The 20,506-nt window shown below is 46.4% G+C and overlaps 1 protein-coding gene across 9 annotated transcripts in view; it reads left to right on the top strand.

The window, feature by feature from the left end:
- The window catches only part of CLASP1 (cytoplasmic linker associated protein 1), a 269,278-nt gene extending 251,055 nt beyond the window's left edge, over positions 1–18,223 (top strand). For all 9 annotated transcript variants that reach the window (XM_055572932.1, XM_055572928.1, XM_055572931.1 and 6 more), the window contains 3 exons: positions 2,663–2,869; positions 4,137–4,253; positions 15,241–18,223. In XM_055572932.1, coding sequence (XP_055428907.1) covers positions 2,663–2,869; positions 4,137–4,253; positions 15,241–15,327 — 411 coding nt within the window. In that variant the 3' untranslated portion in view covers positions 15,328–18,223. The remainder of the gene's footprint in view (positions 1–2,662; positions 2,870–4,136; positions 4,254–15,240) is intronic.
- The last annotated feature ends 2,283 nt before the right edge of the window (positions 18,224–20,506 follow it).

Here is a 20,506-nt window from a genome sequence, read left to right as displayed (position 1 = left end):
TCCATGGGGTCGCAAGAGTCAGATATGACTTAGCGACTAAACTACTAATATTAACTAAGTGTAGCTGCTTGTCATTTCTGAACATTTGCTTGCTTGTTTAGGTTAGTCAGCCAGTTACGCTGGCGTGTCTGTGACAGAGCGCAGTCAGTCTTTGTGAACTTAAAGCATGCAGTTCAAATTGTGACAGGTTCTGTGCTGTCAAAGAAACCTTATCTTTAAGCAAACATTCATCAATATTCTGAGTAATGATCTCATTTTTAAAAAAGTTAGATAAGGAAATTATGCTTTTCCGAGGTAGACACTGTTAATTCACTGACTTTGAAAAAAAAGAATTCCTGTGTTTCTACCACACTGCAGAAAAATCAGGAGAATTGGAACCGTTTTGGCCACTTAGGGTTGGTAATGACCCAGAAGTCTGCCTGACCCCACTCTCTCTCATCGTTTTCACCCTCTCTGAGAACTCATCTTTGCCCCTTCTGGCCACCGTGTCTACCAAAGAGTACTATCCTCCTTTCTCTCTGTTGCCTGTGTTTACTTTGCTCTCTGTTTGCTTACATTTATAATCTTTGCTTCTTATGTTACATAGAACACAGGGGTGAAACTTAAAGTTCACCGTGAGTCAGGCAGCCAGCCAGCAGCCGGGAGCTTGGCATGTAGAGGGAAGTCAAGAGCACCAACCCCCTGTGCCAAAAACAGCGTCTGCCTTGGGAAACTTGCTCCAGCCTCAGTGAAAGAGGGGCCTCAGACGGACCTTGAAGTGCAGCTTCTGGCATTTTCTCTTCAGGCATTTTCAGAAAACCTATGTTTGATTAAATGCTTCCTGCAAGCAACTTCAAGAATTCCTGGAGTTTTATCAGAGGAAGTTCTCCTTGGGTTCAGGTTTCAGCTCCACATACCCGAGCTGGTCTATTTACCAGCAGCTCCCTGCAGGTTAACTCCTATGACCTGGATGAGAGTGAAGCCTGGAAAGGTTGGTGGGGAGGAGGAAGCCCTCGCGAGAGGGCCTCACTGTGAACCTGGCCGTTTATCTCCCTGTCTGGTCAGTGCCCTTTGCAACCCTGAGGTGCGCTGGGAGGTTCCTGCTTTACTCCTGTCAGGACTTAAGTGAGGCTGCCAGGACTCCGTTCCCAGTCTCTCTCTCCTGCCACCCGGCTATCTCTGCTTCTTAGTGGCCTCCTAAATTGCTCAACATCAGTGTTTTCCAGTTTGGGATATTGTCAATGAAATCATCCAGTATTTTCTGACCCTTTCATTTTTTTCCCCCCCATGTTTAAAAACTAAGACCTCAGATTCCATCAGTTAGTATTACTCAGTTTTCTGACCAGTATGTTGTGACACCTATAAACAGTAATTTCTTACAGTTGAAAGGCATTGGTGTCCCACTGCAGGGCCAGGTTAGAGAAGGGATGGACCCCTCTTCTACCATCTGCCTAGCCGTGTATCACAGGCCAGACACTTGGCTTTCCCAAGTATGCTGTGGACGGACCACAGTCCTCAGGACACACATGAGCTGAGGAAGAAGAGCACTTCATCTAGTGATTGCTGCATTTTGGGGCCCTTCTAACGATATGCTATTTATTGTTCTCCAAACAAACCGATCACGGCGAAAACTAGCCTGAACTCAAGTCTCTTTTCCAAAGGACAGATCTGTTCCCCTTTCATTGTGTCACCCAGAATGAACCTTCTGGGCCTTGTACAGTTGATTTCTCCAAAGCCCAACTTGGTCCTCTGGAGATGTCTTGACTTCCTCCTCATTTTCTGGGCCAGCTCCTCCATTGAAACATGTAAATGCAGATCAGCGAGGCATGCCCTGGAGCTGACTATCAGTGATGAACATTTACATACACACACACACACACACACACACACACACGTGCGCGCGCTGTGGGAAAATGAGTTGGACCAACATTTATTAAGCACTTAGTGCATAATGGACACTGTTGGGCATGGGGGACAGAAGGTGGCTGAGATGGGAATTGACCTCCAAGGAGCCCTTAGTCTAGTCGGGGAGACAGTGTCATCAAAGCATGTAAGTGCAGTGGTCAGGGTGCAGCTGTGGGCTCTGTTGAGGTGAGTGCATCCTGCCGGTCAAGTGGCGAGCATAGGTGAGCACCAGTGAGAAAAAGTGAAGGGAGCAGACTGGGCACTCAAGTGGCTGGCAGGGCTCCGGCTCGCCCCACTTCCTTCCATCTGCTCCTGGCCAACTGCAAGGTAGCAGACCCCGCCCTTGGGACCCCACCTGCTTCTGTGGCCTCGCCTGCTGCCTCCTGAACCTTTGCATCCTCGTGCAGCCCCTCAGCGCCGACCACCCATCTTGCCCAGCACCACCTTTGCCTCTGAGGCCTGTGCTCAGCTCGGCCGCTGCCACCCAGGAATGCGTGAACACACGAATGCACACAGGTTGGGGAAGGATATTAGGAAAAAATTACCAAGGCTATAAAGTTTCTAAGGATCTTATGAGCTAGAGCACAGAATATGACTCTTTTAGAGTAAGGTTACCTCTTTGCAGCTGCTCTTCCAGCTGCCTCTGTTGGCGTGAAAGCATAGCCAGGGGTGGGGGTGGTGGCGGGGGGTTTCCAGTACTAAGCGCTGTGTGCCTGTCGCTTGGCCTTTGAAATGTGTGTTGCAGTGTGGAGCTCGCTCACATGGAGGCATGTTTCAGGTGGTGAGGGCTGCCGAGGAGGCCGCATCCACGCTGGCCAGTTCCATCCACCCAGAGCAGTGCATCAAAGTGCTGTGCCCCATCGTCCAGACAGCCGACTACCCCATCAACCTGGCCGCCATCAAGATGCAGACCAAGGTTGTTGAGAGGATCGCCAAGGAGTCCTTGCTGCAGCTCCTCGCAGACATCATCCCAGGCCTGCTGCAGGTGGGCCCCTCGTGTAGGCCTGGCTACTCAGCGCACAGGGGCGGGGGGCCACGCCCTGCGGGACCCTCGGCATCTTGTCTGTCTCTTCTGGCCCCCCCTCCCTGAATGCAGAGGAAGTTCTGGGCGGCCCAGATCTGTGGCCTACAGAATGAACTTTCTGTTTACTGTGAACATGTTTTGATCTTTCTTTGTTGTTCATTCCTTACTGCACGGCTGATGGGCCCAGCCCTGGGCAGGGTGAGCCATGGAACCCAACATCAAACAGTGGTCCTTGTCCTAATCTGTCCAACAAATAGTAATTGAAACTCTTACAAGCGTGAGGCATTGAGTTAAATAGACTCTGAAAGGCAAGGTGCCTTCTTCTTTTGGGACCCTACCTCAAGTCGTTGACAGCCCTCTCTGGGACTTGGTACTCCCGTACCAACAGCTACAGATCAGGGCCAGTGCTGCGTGCTAAGTTACTGGGGTGGATGTGGGTGATTCTGAGATCTGGGTGGAGGCAGATCTCTAGGTTGAAGGGCTCAGAGAAGAGGTGGTTTAGACTTGGGCCCTAGAGAGAGATTTCAGTGGAGAAAGTAGACAGACATTGGCTTTACACTTAATAAACGCTGCTGTTTGCTGAGCACTGGGCTCAGGAATTTAAACACACACAGCCGAGGACTGGATTATTCCAGGCAGAGGGAAAGGCACAAAGTCTGAAAGGTCCCAAAGGCTGCTTGGAGAAAAGCGGACAGTCCCATCTGGGTTTGGGGAGGGAGGAGGCAGGTTGTGGTCCAGCTGGAGAGGGATGTGGAGGTCCGTCTCACTGCGGAACGATCCATGGACAGTGGAGAGTTTTATCCACAGAGTGAGTGACCTAGTTCTCATTTCTTTAAAGAGATTTGCACATGTGAGATTTGCTTTACCATGGTGAGGAGAAGCCACTTACTTTCCCCCTTAATTTCCTTTTCTCACTGTGTTCTCTCACAACGTTTCTTGGCTGGTGCTGCCAACGTTTTTTGGCAGCTCATGATACAGCATCGTTCTGTGTGGAGACCAGTTCGCCAGCCTCCTGCCTCCCACCCCAAAACCAGCTCACTCTTGACACTATTGTATGTGGCCTCTTGGGGGCAAGAGCTCTCGGGATTCATCAGCAGAGCCCCGGGGCATTCAGACCGCTCCCAGCAAGGCTGAGGTTGAAGTGTGAGAGTGTGGAAACATTGATGAAATACTGTCAGTCAGGCAGAGCTTTGATCTCGCTTTCCTCTCTATGTCCCTCTGGCTGTAGGGTTATGACAACACCGAGAGCAGCGTGCGCAAGGCCAGCGTGTTTTGCTTAGTGGCAATTTATTCCGTAATCGGAGAAGAGTTGAAACCTCACCTGGCACAGCTCACAGGGAGCAAGGTATGTATAGTGTTACGCGGGGGGCCGTGCACCTGGGCCTACCAGTGTGTCCCAGACCCACTGGCCTGCAGTTCTGGGCTCCAGGCAGCCTTTCTCAGCGTGCGTGAGCTAGCTGGGCCTTCCTGTCCAGGGTCGTGTCTCTAAAGACAAGGTGAGCAACTGTGTAGTGAAGTCACCTAGGTACGACACAGTCTCTTGTCACTCCTGTTTTTAACATGATAGTTTTGAACTTCTAATTTATCCCCAAAAGGAAGATGACTTTGTTTCGAAACCAGCTTGTTTTCTGTCTCTGAAACACTAAGGACATTTGCCTGCTAGCTTCACACCTGTCTGGGTGGGCTTCGGGTCCTGTGGGTCATTGTAATGATGGCTGCCTCTCACTGTGTGCCCAGCGCGTCCCGTGTTCATGATGGCATCTCTGCAGGGTGAGGACGCTGATTCTGCACGTGACCCACCTGAGGGCCCGTGGTGGTCATACTTCCTCCTGTTCCTTCTAGAATCGGGCAGAAAATGAGACAAAGGGACTATTGGCTCATGGAAGATGAGAGTGACTAGAGTCCTTGCTGGTTTAAAAATAAGCTCAAATCTGATGAGCCCGCTGGGGAGAGAGGATAGCCACCCTTGATCTCAGGCAGTAGGGGCCAGGAGCTGGGCCGTGGTGAGGCACCTGCCCCGGGGACTGCCTGGGGAAAATGTGTCACCGTAAAGTTACAGAGGGCCCAGGCACGGGTGTGAAGACAAAAGCACGGAGCCTGAAATGTCTGGCCTTCCTCCTTAGCAAAGAAGGAAGCAGCAGGTGAAGCCTCGTGGCTTTTCGAGTAGGCCTGTTCCTTTGGCACAGTTGGTGAGCATCTCCGCTCACTGAGTTCTGGGCAGAGCTGGCTCTCCCGCCTTTGTCCAGAGCAGGGCTCACACTCTCAGTTCTGCTGACATTTCGGGGCACTTCGTGGAGGGGGCACCATCCCTGAGGTCCCAGGAGCACACCCCACCCTCACCTGATGTCCCCACACCTGGTCAGGTGTCGCTTTGGGACAGAGTCAGCCTTGGTAGAGAACCACTGGTCCAGAAGAAGATACATCAGCAACTGGGCTGGAAGGTCTGAGCAGAGCAGGTGTGGTGGGGGCTGCTGCACCTGGATCCATTTCCTGTGCTCTCCTTCCCATCACTGCCCCTGCAGAGGTGCTTGCCCAGCCCCCCCTGACCACGGCTTGCAGAACGATGAGCCGAGAGTGCCCAGCAGTGTACGGGCCAGGAGCACCTGCCTCTGCTGCTGCCATCAGGGATCCACAGCTGTTGCATAGCAGCAGTGGGGTCCTCACAGACAGTCTTCATTAAAGGGAATTAGATTTGTAAAAAGGAAAATTCATCCAAAAATAATGTTTTCCAGATCTCGGTTTTCTGGTACTTTCTACTCTCAGGGGTAAGGGAGCTGTCCTGTCATCTCGCTTGACCCCACTAACAAGGGGCTGAGAAAATGTAGGTGTCTTCTCACCCCTGTCCTGTGGTTGACCTGCTGCCCCTTGGAATGGTGGCGTAGGGTCTGGAGCCCAGTCCTGATCAGAGCCAGTGTTCCCACCTCCCCACTGATGACATCAGTCAGCTCGGAGTGCTGAGGGAGGCTGACCTGACGCCTGTCCGCTGTGGCAGCACAGTGCTTCTAGCCATTTCAGTTTTTATATGTGATAGTTCCGATGTGTTAACAGGAACTTTGTAAGACTCCAGTGCACATCTCCTAAAACAAACAAACGACCCCCTCCCACCCATACCCCCAGAATGGGTAGCTGACGGCATGTGGTGCTAAGTTAGAAACAGTCAAGCTGTGGCTTCCTGTTTCTGTCACCAGGCCTGTCAGAACCCCTTCTACTACTACTTAAATGAAGTTGATAAGTGATATCAGGTTCTGTAGAGGAAGGCCTGATGCAAGGTTGGAGTGCGGGGACTTGTGAGGTGCATCTTGGAAGTGTCCCATTGCCATGGCAGCAATACTAGCTTTAGGATCAGAAAACCTGCTTTCTGGTCTCTGTCTCCCACTTACTAGCTGTATGACTATGAGCAACCTTTCCTTTCCATTCTCTCTCTTGGTAAAATATATGTAATGTGAAATTTACTATCTTAACCACATGTTAGTGTGCAGTTCACAGACACCAAGTACATTCATATTACTCTTATTCATCCCCACCATCCATCTCCGGAGCACTTTTCATCTTGGAAAACTGAAATCCATTAAATAATATTCCCCAGTTCCCCAGTCCCTGTCAACCACCACTCTACTTTCTTGGTGTGAATACTTGTAAGTGGAATCCTACAGTGTTTGTCTATTTGTGACTGGTTTATTTCACTGAGGATAATGTTCTCTAGGCTCATCCATGTTGTAGCAGGTATCAGAATCTCCTTTCATTTTAAGGCTGAATATAGTCTGCTGAATGTACATAATAGCATGTTGCTCGCCCATTTCTTGGTAATGGCCTTGTGGATTGTTTCCATGCTCTGGCTTTTGTGAACATGGGGGTACAGATGTCCTTTGAGACCCCCTGTTAATTCTTTTGGGTTTTTTAGTAGAACTGCAGGATCATATGATAACTGCCAGCTGCACCATCTTAGATTCCCACCGACGTGCACAGGGTTTTAGTTTCTCCACATCCACTTGTTATCTTCTCTTTGGTAGCCATCCTCATGGCTGTGTGAGGCAGTATTTCATTTGCTTTGCATTTCCCTAATGATCCGTGATGTTGAGCATCTTTTCATATGCTTGTTGGCCACTTGCATATCTTCATCAGAGAAATGTTTATTCTAGTCCTTTGCCCATTTTAAAATTATGTTGCTTGGTTTTGTTGTTGTTGATGTTATTGTTGAATTAACAAGTTCTGTCTATATTCTGGATATTAACTCCTTGACCTTTGATGCACAACTTTTTTTAATTTTAGTGAAATCCAATTTGTTATTTTTTTGCCTATGCTTTTGCTGTCATATTCAATAATCAATTGCCAAATCCATAGTGAAGCTTTTGCCCTTTGTTTTCTTCTAATCGTTTTATAGTTTTAGCTTTTAATGGAGGTCTCTGATCGATTTTGAGTTAATTTTTGTATATGGTATTAGGTAAGAGTCCAGCTTCATTCTTTTGTGTGTGGATATTCAGCTTTCCCAGTTCCGTTTGTTGAAAAGACTTTCTGTTTCTGCAGAAAACCGCATTGGGATTTTGATAAGGATTCCATTGAATGTATAGATAGCTTTGGGTAGTTTTGATCTCATAATGTTGTCTTCCAACCCATGAACATGGGATATCTTTTTTTAACCTCTATATGTAATGAGTTGTTTTTAATTTGTAATTGAGATAAAAATGAACATATGAAATTGTATTAGTTTTGGAAGTACAGCATAATTATTTGATATTTATTTATATTGCAAAATGATCACCCAGTAAGTCTAGGTAACAGCTGTCATACACATAGCTACACGATTTTTTTTTTTTCTTGTGATGACAGATTTTAAGATCTACTCCGTTAGTGACTTTCACATATACAGTATTTTTACTATAGTCACCATACTGTACAGTACACGGAGTGTCTTTTTGTTTGTGTTTTTAATTACTTTCAATAAAATTTGGTAGTTTTTCTTGTACAGTTCTTTCACTTCCTTGTGTTAATTCCTAAGTGTTTTATTCTTTTTGATTCTATTGTAAATGGAATTGTTTTTCTTAGCTTCATTTTTAGTGTACAGAAGTGCAATTGATTTTTGCTCATTGATTTTGTAGTCTGCTAGTTTGCTGAATTTCTTTATTAGTCTTAACAATTTTTTGTGGAATTGTTGAGATTTTATACATATGAGATCACAGTCATCTCTTGGTATCCCACAGGGATGGGTTTCAGAACCTGTCACAGATAGCAAACTCTGCACGTGCTCAAGTCCTATACCTGTCGTTCTGCATCTGGGATTTTTCAGCTGACCACAGATTGTGTCGTGCTGTGTGTATTGAAAAACATCCATGTATAAGCGCGTCTTCATAGTTCAAACCTGTGTTGCTCAAGGGTCAACTGTATATCATCTTTGAACAAAGATAATTTTGCTTCTTCCTTTCCAATGTGAATGCCTTTCTTTCCTTTTCCTGCCTAATTGTTCTGGCTGGAACTTACTATGTTAATAGAAATGGTGAGAGCAAGCATCCTCTGCCTTGTTCCTCATCTTAAAGTTGTCAGTCTTTTACCATCGAGCATAATATTCACTGTGTGGGTCTCTCATATATAACTTTTGATATATTGAGGTACAGGCATAGAGATGGTATGGATTTGGTTCCAGACGGTTGAAATAAAGCAAGTATTGCAATAAAGCAGATTGCACAAATTTTTTGGTTTCCCAGGGTGTATAAAAGTTATATGTGTACTGTACTGTAGTCTGTTAAGAGTTCAGTAGCATTATGTCTGAAAATATCAATATCTTAACAGAAATGCTAGCCAGCATCTGGGCTGTCCGTGAGTCATAATCGTTTTGCTTGTGGAGGGTCTGGCCTCTATGTGGATGGCTGCCGACTAATCAGGGTGGTGGTTGCTGAAGGCTGTAGTGGCTGTGTCTTATTTTAAGACAACAATGAAGTTTGCCGAATCAATCGACTCTGCTTTCACAGTTTCTCTGTAGCAGCAATACTGTTTGATAGCATTTTATACACAGTAGAAAAAATTGAAGTCAATCGTCTCAAACCTGCCTCTGTTTAATCAACTAAGTTTATGTAATATTCTAAATCCTTTGTTGTCATTTCAACAGTCTTCACAGCATCTTCACCAAGAGTAGATTCCATCTCAAGAAACCACTTTGTTCATCCGTAAGAAGCAGCTCCTTATTCCCTTAAAGTTTTACCATGAGGTTTCAGCAGTTCAGTCCCATCTTTAGGCTCCACCTCTAATTCTAGTTCTCTTGCTGTTTCCATCACATCTGCAGTTCCTTCCTGCACTGAAGTCTGGAACCCCTCAAAGTCATCCATGAGGGATGGAATCAACCTCTTTCACACTCCTGTTAACGTTGATATTTTGACTTCTTTGTTCTTCATGGCATCTAGAATGTTGAACCCTTTCTAGAAGGTTTACAGGTGACTGCCCAGATCCATCAGAGGAGTCACTACAGCAGCAATTGCCTTACAAAATGTTTTTCTTAAATAGTAAGACTTGAAAGTCAAAATTAGTCCTTGATCCTTGGGCTGCAGAAGGAGTGTTAAGTTATTATTAGCAGGCGTGAAATCAACCTTAATTTTGTACATCTTCATCAGAGCTCTTGGGTGACCAGGTACACTGTCAGTGAACAGTAATATTTTGAAAGGAATCTTTTTTTCTGAGCTGTAGGTCTCAACAATGGGCTTAAAATATTCAGTCAGTCCTGTTATAGACAGATGCACTGTCATCCAGGCTTTGTTGTTCCATTTATAGAGCACATGCAGAGTAGATTGAGCATAATTCTTAAAGAGTCCTGGGATTTTCAGAATGGTAAGTGAGCACTGGCTTTATTTTAAAGTCACCAGCTGCATTAGCTCCTAATAAGAGTCAGCCTCTGAAGTTTTGAAGCCAGGCATTGACTTCTCCTCTCTGGCTGTCGAAGTACTACATGGCATCTTCTTCCAATATAAGACTATTTGCCTGTGTTGAAAATCTGTTGTTTCATGTGGCCACCTTCATGAATTGTCTTGGCTAAATCCTCTGGATAACTTGCTGCAGCTTCTGCATCAGCAGTTGCTGCTTCACCTCACACTTTAATGTTAGGGAAACAGCATCTTTCTTTAAACCTCATGAACCAACTTCTGCCAAGTTCAGACTTTTTTCCAGCAACTCGTTCATCTCTCTTAGCCTTCCTAGAATGGAAGGAGAGGGTCTCGATCTGTATTAGGTTTTGGCTTAAGGGAATGTTGTGACTGTTTGATCTTCTATCCAGACCACTTTCTCCATATCAGCAGTAAGGCTATTTTGCTTTTGCTTTCTTATCATTCATGTGTTCACTGGGTAGCACTTTCAGTTTCTTTTGAGAACTTTTCCTTTGCATTCACAACTTGGCTAACTGTTTGACACAAAAGGCCTGCTTTTGGCCTGTCTCAACTTTCAATGTGCAGTTCTTTCTAAGCTTAATCATTTCTAGCGAGAGAAGAACAACTCTTTCACTTAAACGCTTAAGGCCATGGTAGGGTTTTTAATTGGCCTAAGTTCAATGCGATTGTGTCTTGGGGAATATAGGAAGGCTCATGTACAGGGAGAGAGACAGGGACATGGTGCAGCAGTCAGAACATGCACATCTATGGATGAAGTTTGCTGTCTTCATATGGACGTGGTTCATGGCACCGCAAACAACTGCTGCAGTTGTAATATCAAAGAACACTGACTGCACATCACCACAGAGTATAATAATGATGAAAAAATCTGAAATAATTGTAGGAATTACCAAAATGGGACAGTGACATGTAGGCAGCAAATGCTGTTGCAAAGTGGCGCTGATGAACTTGCTTGATGCAGAGTGTTCACAGACCTTCAATTTGAGGGGGTGGGGTGGGGAGGACTATCTTCAAAGTATAATAAAGTGAAGCACAGCAAAACAAAATACACCTGTACTTTCCTTCTATTCCTAGTTTGTGTGGTATTTTTATTTTGAAAAAGTATTGAATTTTGCCAAATACTTTTTCTATGTCAATTGAAATGATCCTTTGATTTTTTTTCCCCTTTCATTCTGTTAATATGGTATATTCAGTTCAGTCGCTCAGTTGTGTCCGACTCTTTGCGACCCCATGAATTGCAGCATGCCAGGCCTCCCTGTCCATCACCAACTCCCAGAGATCACTCAAACTCATGTCCATCGAGTCAGTGATGCCATCCAGCCATCTCATCCTCTGTCGTCCCCTTCTCCTCCTGCCCCCAATCCCTCCCAGCATCAGAGTCTTTTCCAATGAGTCAACTCTTTGCATGAGATGGCCAAAGTACTGGAGTTTCCGTTTTAGCATCATTCGTTCCAAAGAACACCAAGGCTGATCTCCTTCAGAATGTGGTATATTATATTTATTAATTTTTGTATGTTGGATCACTGTTGGAATATTGATCTGTAGTTTTCTTATCTTTATCTGACTTTGCTATCAGGACAATGCTGACTTCATAGCATGAATTCAGAAGTGTTTTTTCCTCTAAATTTTCTAGAAAAAATTGAGGATTGTATTAGTTCTCTAAATGTTGGTAGAATTCACCAGTGAAGCCATCTGGTCTGGGCCTTTTCTTTCTCAGATTTTCAGTTACTGATTCAATCTCTTTACTAGTTACAGGTCTGTTCATACTTTCTCTTTCTTCATGATTCAGTCTTGGTAGGTTTTGTGTTTCTAGGAATTTTTCCATTTCATCTTGATTATCTACTTTGTTCTTGTACAGTTACTCATAGTATTTTTATCATATCTTTGATTTATGTAGAATCAGTCATAATGTCCCCACATTTGTTTCTGACCAATAATTTGAGTCTTCTCTCTCTTTTCATTAGTTAAAAGTTTGTCAATTTTGTTGACTTTTTTTTCAAAGAACCAGTTTTTGGTTTTGTTATCTCTGTTTTTTGTTTCATTTATATAATCTTTATTACTGTTCTCCCTTCTGCAGGCTTGAAGTTCTGTTCTTTTTCTAGTCCCTTAAGATACGTTGTTAGGTTGTTGATGCGTAGCTTTCTTCCTTTTTAAATGTAAGCCATGCAGCTCACATGCTGTGCGTTTCCCTCGCTGCACTGCTTTTGCTGCATCCCATGTGTTTGTGTTTTCATCCCTTTTGTGTTTTCCTTTTCATCTGTCTCAAGATATTTTCTAATTTCCTTTGTGATTTATCCTTTACCCCATTGGTTGTTGGAATAACACATGTTGTTCAATTTCCACAAACTTGTGGATTTTTCAGTTTTCTTTCTGCTACTAATCTAGCTTCATCTTTTGTGGTCAGAAAAGGTACTTTGTGACATCTCTTTTTTAATTTATTGAAATTCAATTTGTGGCCTAACATATAGTCTATCTTGGGAAGGTCTCATCTTAGGGTGTTTTGTATATTTCTTTTATATTTAGTTGATTTATTGTGTTGTTCAAACCCTCTATAGTGGAATATTGAAGCCTCCCAACTATTATTATAAAACTTTCTCCCTTCAGTGCTGTCAGTTTTTGCTTCTCTGTTTTGATGGCATATTCTTAGATGTATAATTATAAATATTATAATTTCCTGCTTTGTGGATCTTTTATTAATCCTTCTGTTTCTTATAACCTTTTTTGATTTAAGCTGTATTTTGCCTAATATTAGTATAATTACCTTGTACTCTTGGTTACTATTTGCATGGAATATCATTTTCCATTCTTTCACTTTGAACTATTTGTGTCTTTGGATCTAAAGTGAGTCTCTAGTAGACAAAATATAGTTGAATCATGCTTTTTGAAAAAATCCATTTTGCTGATCTCTGTCTTTTGATTGGAAAATTTAACTCATTCACATTTAAAGCATTTACTGATAAGGAAGAGATTTCTGTCATTTTGGTATTTGTTTTCTGTGTGCATAATAGCTTATTTGCCCCTCATTTTCTGTATTACTGTTTTCTTTTGTGTTTATTTGCTTTTTATACTGAAATGTTCAATTCTTTTCTCATTTCCCTTTGTGTATATTCTATACCTGTTTTCTTTGTGGATTACATTTGACATCCTAAAGTTATAATCCTGTAATTTGAATTTATACCAACTCATTGGGCAAGCTCTCTGAATCCCAGCCATTTCATTTGTAAAATAGGAGAACCTGTTTTGCCTACCTCAGAGGATTGGTTTGATGTTCAAATATGATTAAAGCTTATAAACTCAGGGCTTACAAGGGGTTCTGAGTTGCAAATAACTATTAACAATGTTTAGAAGTTCATTTTAACCTGCCTTTCATAGAAATATAACTATCCTGTTTTCTAGATCACTTTTTTTGTCTTTAAAAAAAACTTGATTCAGTAAGTATGTATTAGGAACCTGCTGCCTTCAGCATGTGGGAAACACAAAACCTTGTTCTCCCCTGAAGTAGCATCAAATAGAGCTGAGGATCAGGACTGGCACATGGGGAGACTTTACAGAGGTCCAGGACTGACCAGTGGACACTGTGAGACAGGTTCTGGTTGCTGGGTCAAGGACCTACTGGAGCAGGAGGAAAGGGAGACTTCCTGGAGGAAGCAGGACTATCCTGGGCCTGGCTAGGCAAGGAGGGAAGGACGAACTACAGGCAGGAGCAGTGTAAACAGCTTGGGTAGGAGAAAGGAGCAGGGTACTCAGGGGACATGTTTTCTAAGCAGGGAGCTACCTGGGAGGTGTATCACTTATTTTGCAGGTGATTGAGTCAAGGCTCAGGAAATGTTTACCTGAGGTCACAGAACTAGTGTTGGAATTGGTTCTCTGCTGGATCTGCTGAGCCTCAGGCCAGTATTTTGTTGAATGTACCAGGGTTTCTCTTGAAGCTGGCTGGCCCTGGTCATATCCTCCTGAGCCTTAGAGCATTAAGAACCTGTGCAAAGTGAAAGCACCTTAATCAGCACACTGACTATTACGTTAAAAGGTCTAAGATTTTGAAAGGTGTGGAATGAAAGACAAGCTGGGATATGTCGTGTGAATTCATGGCACACTCCCCTGCAGATGAAAAGAGCTAAGTCCTGATGTGGGGAGACCCCAGATGGGCTGTTGCATGAAGCCAGAGAACTCCAGGACGCTCAGGGCAGAGCTGTCAGATGAGCTATACATTCTGGGCTCCATGTCTGTTTGACCATGTGCCTTGCTGGGGCTCAGGGAGCCTGCCTCGTGAGGAGCACTGCTGGTTGCTGGTATCCTTAATATGGTCAGGCACACTATAGACATCAGGTTATTGGTATTCAACAAATATTCTAAGAACTTTTCCTGATAGCTCAGTTGGTAAAGAATCCGCCTACAATGCAGGAGATCCTGGTTCAATTCCTGGGTCAGGAAGATCTGCTGGAGAAGAGATAGACTACCCACTCCAGTATTCTTGGGCTTCCCTTGTGGCTCAGCTGATAAAGAATTCGCCTGCAATGTGGGACACCTGGGTTCGATACCTGGGTTGGGAAGATCCCATGGAGAAGGGAAAGGCTTTCCACTCCAGTATTCTGGCCTGGAGAATTCCATGGACTATATAACAGTCCATGGGTTCGCAGAGAGTCAGACATGACTGAGTGAGTTTCACTTCACTACTATGTATGTTACATGCTGCTTTAGGTGTTTTGAGGGTCCAGGGGGGCTTAAGTTAGAACCCAATGAGATGTGAGATGTCGAAGGCCTGTTGTGGGGAAGCACTGTGCCCAACGAAGGTATATTGTATAGTGACGCAGCATCTGACCTCTGGAGACTGAGTCTTGTTGGAAGGATCCAGCCCACTGCTGCCCCCAGCACAAGGTGGCATGTGCTGAGCCACAGGGGCAGAGCGGGGTCCCAGGGGCAGGAGGACCAAGGGCACAGATGAGGGCAGCCTGAAGGTGGGCCTCAGATGCTGTGTAAATCAGCAGGTGTCATGTCCGTGGACAGAAGCAGGTGCAGACGAGGTGTGTGATGGGGAAGGAGCAACTTCTGCAAAGGTGTGAGGATAGAAAACCTGACCTCTGACCTTGGCTTAGTTTCTTTATCCCAATAGAGTAGGCATTGCACCCTCTCCTCCTGCTGGCTTGGTTGGAGCCGCACCGGCTGCCTTGCCCCCGAGTGTGTGGGTCTGCCTCTAGAGAGCCTTTTTGCAGGCAGCCCTGAGGCCCACCTCGTGGTAGCAGGTGTCCCTCTTTTCCTGATAACCTCTCATGCCCCCTCCTCTAATCTGACCTCCCGATCGCCCACTGGCCCCAGGCAGGTGGTTTGGACGAGTGGTAGGCACTTAGGGAATGTCTGTGCAGTGACTTTCTCCACTAAGGGACGTGCTGTTTTCTTATGGTCACCTGGGCTTTCTTGCTTACTTTCTGATTTTCTTCCTTCTCATCCATTTGTATTTTTTCTTTGCAGATGAAGCTGCTCAACTTATACATAAAGAGGGCGCAGACCACGAACAGCAACAGCAGCTCCTCCTCTGATGTCTCCACCCACAGCTAATGCAACGCCAGAATCTCTGTGTAGCCCTGGAAGCAATCGGTGGTGCCTCAGAGACCTCCCCTCCACTCCCCCTCCAACCCCCCATCGGCTGCCCAGTCAGTACCAGGAGGCCCACAAATATTTATTACAATCAGTATTTTGATCCCTTCCAGCTTTTGTGTAGAATCATACTGGTATTGAATGTAAGGGAAGCAAGGCCTGTATTTCATCTTCCTACAGAACAAAACAAAAGGAACAAGAGAAGAGCCATACTCAAACCGTCTCGTCCAGCCTGCTGAGGTTGTAAAACCGTGTGTGTGGGGTGCAGTTCTTAAAAGTCAGAGCTCTCTAGCTGATACATGGTAGAAAGTAGCGTTTTCTCTTCAGTTAATAACAGGTTTGAGGACGTTGTATTGAGTTGTGTTTCTCTTTCATTCTGGCTCCCTTCCCTCTGGATCTGGCCTTTGTGGGGCAGAGCCCACACCCCTCACAACTGACACCACGAAAGGGTTTTATATGTTTTAGGTTGCATTTTGAGACTACTAAGAATATGAGCCAAGTCTTGGCAAGAAATGAGAAAAAAGCCCGAAGATGGCCTTTTAACGAACATGTCGTATTTTGCTTACACTCTGCAGCCTGGGGGCTGGCACCGTTCACTGCCTCCTTCCAGGATGGGCTCCCGGCTCCTCAAACAGCCCCACCAATGCCACCCCTTCCCCAGAGCTGCCGGGGCAGAGATCTGTGACAGTTGAGATCCAAACACAGAAATCCAGGTAAACGATAGCCTCAGCTAGTGTGTGCTTGAAGTGGGACTTCACGCAGCATTGAAAACACAAGAGGAGCTGCTGGTTTTACTGCTGAGATCCTGGGAAACACTATGGAACAGCACTGCCCCTGGAGGCTCAGGTCTAGTGCCGTCTTGTCTCCTTTCCCCAAGCTGCACCCAAGCTGCACCCAAGCTGCTTGATTCCACAGCGTTCTGTCAGTCTGATAATTGGCAACTCTGCCATCTCAGTTTTGACTTCTTTAATTTGGGATTGAGATCAAAGAAAAATCTAAAGAGACCAGGTTATCAGGATCATTTTTTTAAGTTTTGTGAACTGAAGTACGTCCTCGATCATCTGTTGAAATAATCATGGTTTAAGGAAAAAGTAATTATGATGTGCAGCAAATTGCAGAAAAACAGGATTTGAACCAGTTTAGAGTCTGTTTTTCCTTCAGTGAGAAACTTACCCTTTAAAATGTTTTCTTGAGGGTTTCATTGCTTCAGTAAAGTTAACTACAGATGTCAAGTCTGTATAACTTAAGTTTCAAGTAGAATTCTTCAAACCAAATGGAAATTCTTTTTGCAATCATGGAAACATTTTAGACTCTCTGAACTGGTTTTTCCATATTTCCTTATGGAAATTCGTTCAGTTCTTTTTCCCATGCCTGTTCTGATGTTAATTTTTAATGAGGTGTTTGCTGCTCAGGTGCAGAATCTCGGCAACTGTCAGTTTGTATGGTTCCCGCCTCTGAGCTCTAGCTTGACGTTGGAAGTCGTGAAAGACACTGTAGCAGAACATAACTTGTTTTCATTCAGAATTTATTTTAGATACTTTATTGGAAATAGGCACTGAAAATGGAGGTCCAGGAGCAGTGAGGCTGGGGTGCCTTCACTGCGTGCGTGTGTGTGTGGGTGTGTGTGTGGGTGTGTGTAGGGGGTATCCTGCACGTGTAGGAGGTGCCCCGCTGCTGCTGTTGAGAGAACTTCAGGGGTGTGTTTTAAGTGATCAAACATTGTTGACTCTTGGCTCAAAACAGCAGGACCAGGCCTTACTTCCATTGATAAATACCATTTGTTTGTTCATATGTCGCTTTCGGGGTTTCTTTCTTACCCCCTATAAACAACTCCCAAGTGTCTGATGACTCTTCTGGGGCAGAAACTGTGTTTTTTCCTGCCTAGTGTGTGTAGAAAGGCCTTTCTCCTTCCCCTTGTGGACACCCAGGTTGCTGCGGCCCCTTACCCTGGAGTCAGGAAGGGCCTTGAGCATGGCCGCGTGTCCTCCTGGCGCTCACAAAGGGCTCGCCTTGAATGTCACTTGCCCAACCTCGGTCTCCCAACGCAGAGGGAGCCGCCACCCCCAGGTCTCTGGGCCTTCTGGGAGGAGACTCGCATGCAGCCACAACCTCAGGGGGCCAGCCCCTCCAACCGACAGCTGCAACTGCCCTGCCTGGCCGCCGCCTCCCCGCAGGCCTCCTGTCTGGATGAAACAACAGAACACAAGCGAGCAAAGCACCCAAAACTCTTGTCTGCCTCCCCTGTTCGCCTGACTGTCTGGGGCCCCGAGAAGCCCACTGATGCCACCACTGGGGCCAGGTCGCCTGGCTCCTGCTTCCCCTCCCACTGTGGCCCGCGGGAGGCACACGGCCTTCCTGGGGCACCGTAGCCGCAGGCGCCTGCCGCAGCCCCACTAGCTTCTCAGTCATGCAGGCAATGCAGCTGCGCCTGATTTGTCTCCTAAATCTTTTTCTTTCCCCGCCGCCCTTTATTTATCAAGCATAATATTACACATTAAAGAAGAGCAAATAAGAACTTTGTAGAACCTCACCAGGACTTTGCTAACGATGATATTTGAAAATGAGAACAATGCTCTGAAAAATATCCACCACCAAGATAGTTTTGTTGGCACTGTTCACACGCATGGTCCCCCACATCCCCAGGTTGGGTTTTTGTTTTTTGGTTTTGGTTTTTTTGGGGGCTTTTTCATGTTACATCCATATCTGTATTTATATCTTATTTGTTTCACTTTCAAGTGTATCATGGCAAATGTACAGATTTTCTTTTTTTTGTTAATAATGTGCTAGGATTTGCTAAAAAAGGAAACACAAAAACCCTTTTGAGTTTGCCCTAGAATAAATGAGACTTAATTCAGTTTCTGACGTCCAAGTGGTCTATTTTGTTGGATGCCCTGTAGGTAGCATATCCCATCTCTGGGACATCAGAACAAGGCCATGTTTCTGAAGGACTGAGGGGCTATGTTGGGGATCTCATGAGGTCAATTGATGGGACTGCAGGGGGACGCCTGTGCCCTAGGGGCCAGGGGCCGAGAACAGGCCGGAGGCAGGATAGAATTCTGGAGAAGGGTTTGGGGGCCCCCTGTCAGCTGCAGGCCTGCAGAGGAACAGGTGCATGACCAAAGGGTGCTGGCCCCACCTCTTTGGCGTCTCACTTTGATTTAAGAATGATTTTGAGTCTTCACTTCTATGATGCATCTCAGTTTCCCTGCCTGGTGCCTGTGAGCCCCTTCTCCCCTGTGGCCCACCTCCTGCCCACTGGACGTGAGCTCATGATTGGTATAAAAATCAAGAGCTGGGTTCAAATTTCTGCTCTCTCCCTCGCCCCCTCGGGCCACTATTCTCATGGATAAACCTGAGTCGGACCTCGTGGAGGTGCTGGGAGGACCCGTGAGTGACGTAAGTGAAGCTGCAGCCTAGCCCTTTGCTGTGGACAAAGGGACACAAAGGAAGCTGAGCCCCCACCCCCCCTCCAACACCCCCTCCCCACCCCTGGGGCCTGGTGTGCCCAGCACCCATTACTCAGGAGCAGTGTGCCATCTCTACATTTGAGTTCCTAACCCCTGCAGCCCCTCTTATCTCAAGGCTGCTCAGCAGCCATGGCTGAGGGGGTGGGCACAGATGCCCGCCATAATCAGCGGGGCTTGACTTGGGATCTGAACAACCTTCTCTCTAGAGGAATGCCCCCTTTCCACTCTCACAGGTCTGCTCTCAAGTGTAGGTTTCAGGACCCCCTGAGGCTGTCCAGGGGTTCCACAGGGAAAACGTGTGACTTCCGCTGCTCTTGCCCTTGCCAGATCATGAGTGGAGGGGGTGGAAAAGTGGAGCAGTGGCTGACAGGCAGCATTAATTAATGTCACGGATGAGGCACTTAGACTTCTGAAGTGTTGTCATCTGTGGCATCTTACTGGTTCTTAGACCAGTCGTGAGATGCAGGTGAAGGACTTGCTGTCATGTCTCCACTCCAGGTGGGCAAGCTGAGACCCAGGCACAGTGCCAGCCGGGTGGAGATGACGGGAGTGGGGGCCTGACCGCAGGCTCCTGCCTCATCCTGCCTCCTCACCCTTCATACATCTCTGACCTCCCTGTGGGCAGCTCAGAGTCCCCTGGGGAGCTGCTGAAGCAGAAGGCAGAGTCCCACCCGGGTGTTGTTTCTGTAGGGCCTGGGGCCTGGGCATTTGTCACTAGTTCCTGGGTGGTGCTGATGCTGACGGACTGCAAGCATTGTTGGAGAATCATTGTGGAACATTTTTCTGAAAACAAGACAGGTGGTTTGGTCCCCAGATTTGGACACTCTTTGAGACAGGCTGTTGCAGCAAATAGCGCTGGACTTCGGGAACATCAGCCATGTATCCAGCTGAGCATCTAGACCAGGACCTCTGTCTGCCTTGAGCAGAGGGAAACCAGGAGTGTCTCGGGCAGAGGGGACGTATGACCCCCTGGGCATAAAGCTTCCCTCCCACCCAGCCTAAGCCTGGACCCGGCCTGCCTTCCCATTTCCTCCAGTATTTATTAACTCCTACTGCAGTGGCTCCAGGCAAGAACGGACAAAGGTCATGTGAATCGGCATTTAATCCCAGATGATGTATTTAAAAAACATTAAAATGCTTCCACACCAGTGCCCTCTGCGGACACCGGGCCTGCTGCCAGTACTGAGGCCCCGGAGGTGGATTCCATGGGACACTGGGCCCCTCTACAGGGGCTGAGTTCCTGAGCATTCTCCCAGCAGCTCTGGGATCCCCCTGCCCCCCTGGGTGTTCCACAGGGGGTGAGGGGTTGGGCAGGAAGGGCTGTAGACCTGGGCCCTGACAGTGTCACCTCCCCCGGCAATGTTCAGGCCCCAGAGGCTGCTTTGCCTGGAAAACTTGGAAGCCTTTGCTGACTTACCTGCCTGAAGCCCCATAACAACCTTGAGAGGTCGGTCCCACGATTACTCCCGTTTTGCAGATAGGAAGTAGAGGCACAGAGAGGTTGAGTAACTTATCTAAGGTCACAGAGCTAACAAAGTAAAGTGACAGTGTTCGTACTCAGTTGTGTCTGACTCCTTGTGACCCCATGACCTGTAGCCTGCCAGGCTCTTCTGTCTGTGACATTCTCCAGGCAAGAATACTGGAGTGGCTTGCCTTTTTCTTCTCCAGGGGAT

The sequence above is a fragment of the Bubalus kerabau genome, chromosome 3, assembly GCF_029407905.1.
Source record: "Bubalus kerabau isolate K-KA32 ecotype Philippines breed swamp buffalo chromosome 3, PCC_UOA_SB_1v2, whole genome shotgun sequence".
Lineage (NCBI taxonomy): Eukaryota > Metazoa > Chordata > Mammalia > Artiodactyla > Bovidae > Bubalus > Bubalus kerabau.
This window is presented reverse-complemented; position numbering and strand designations above follow the sequence as displayed.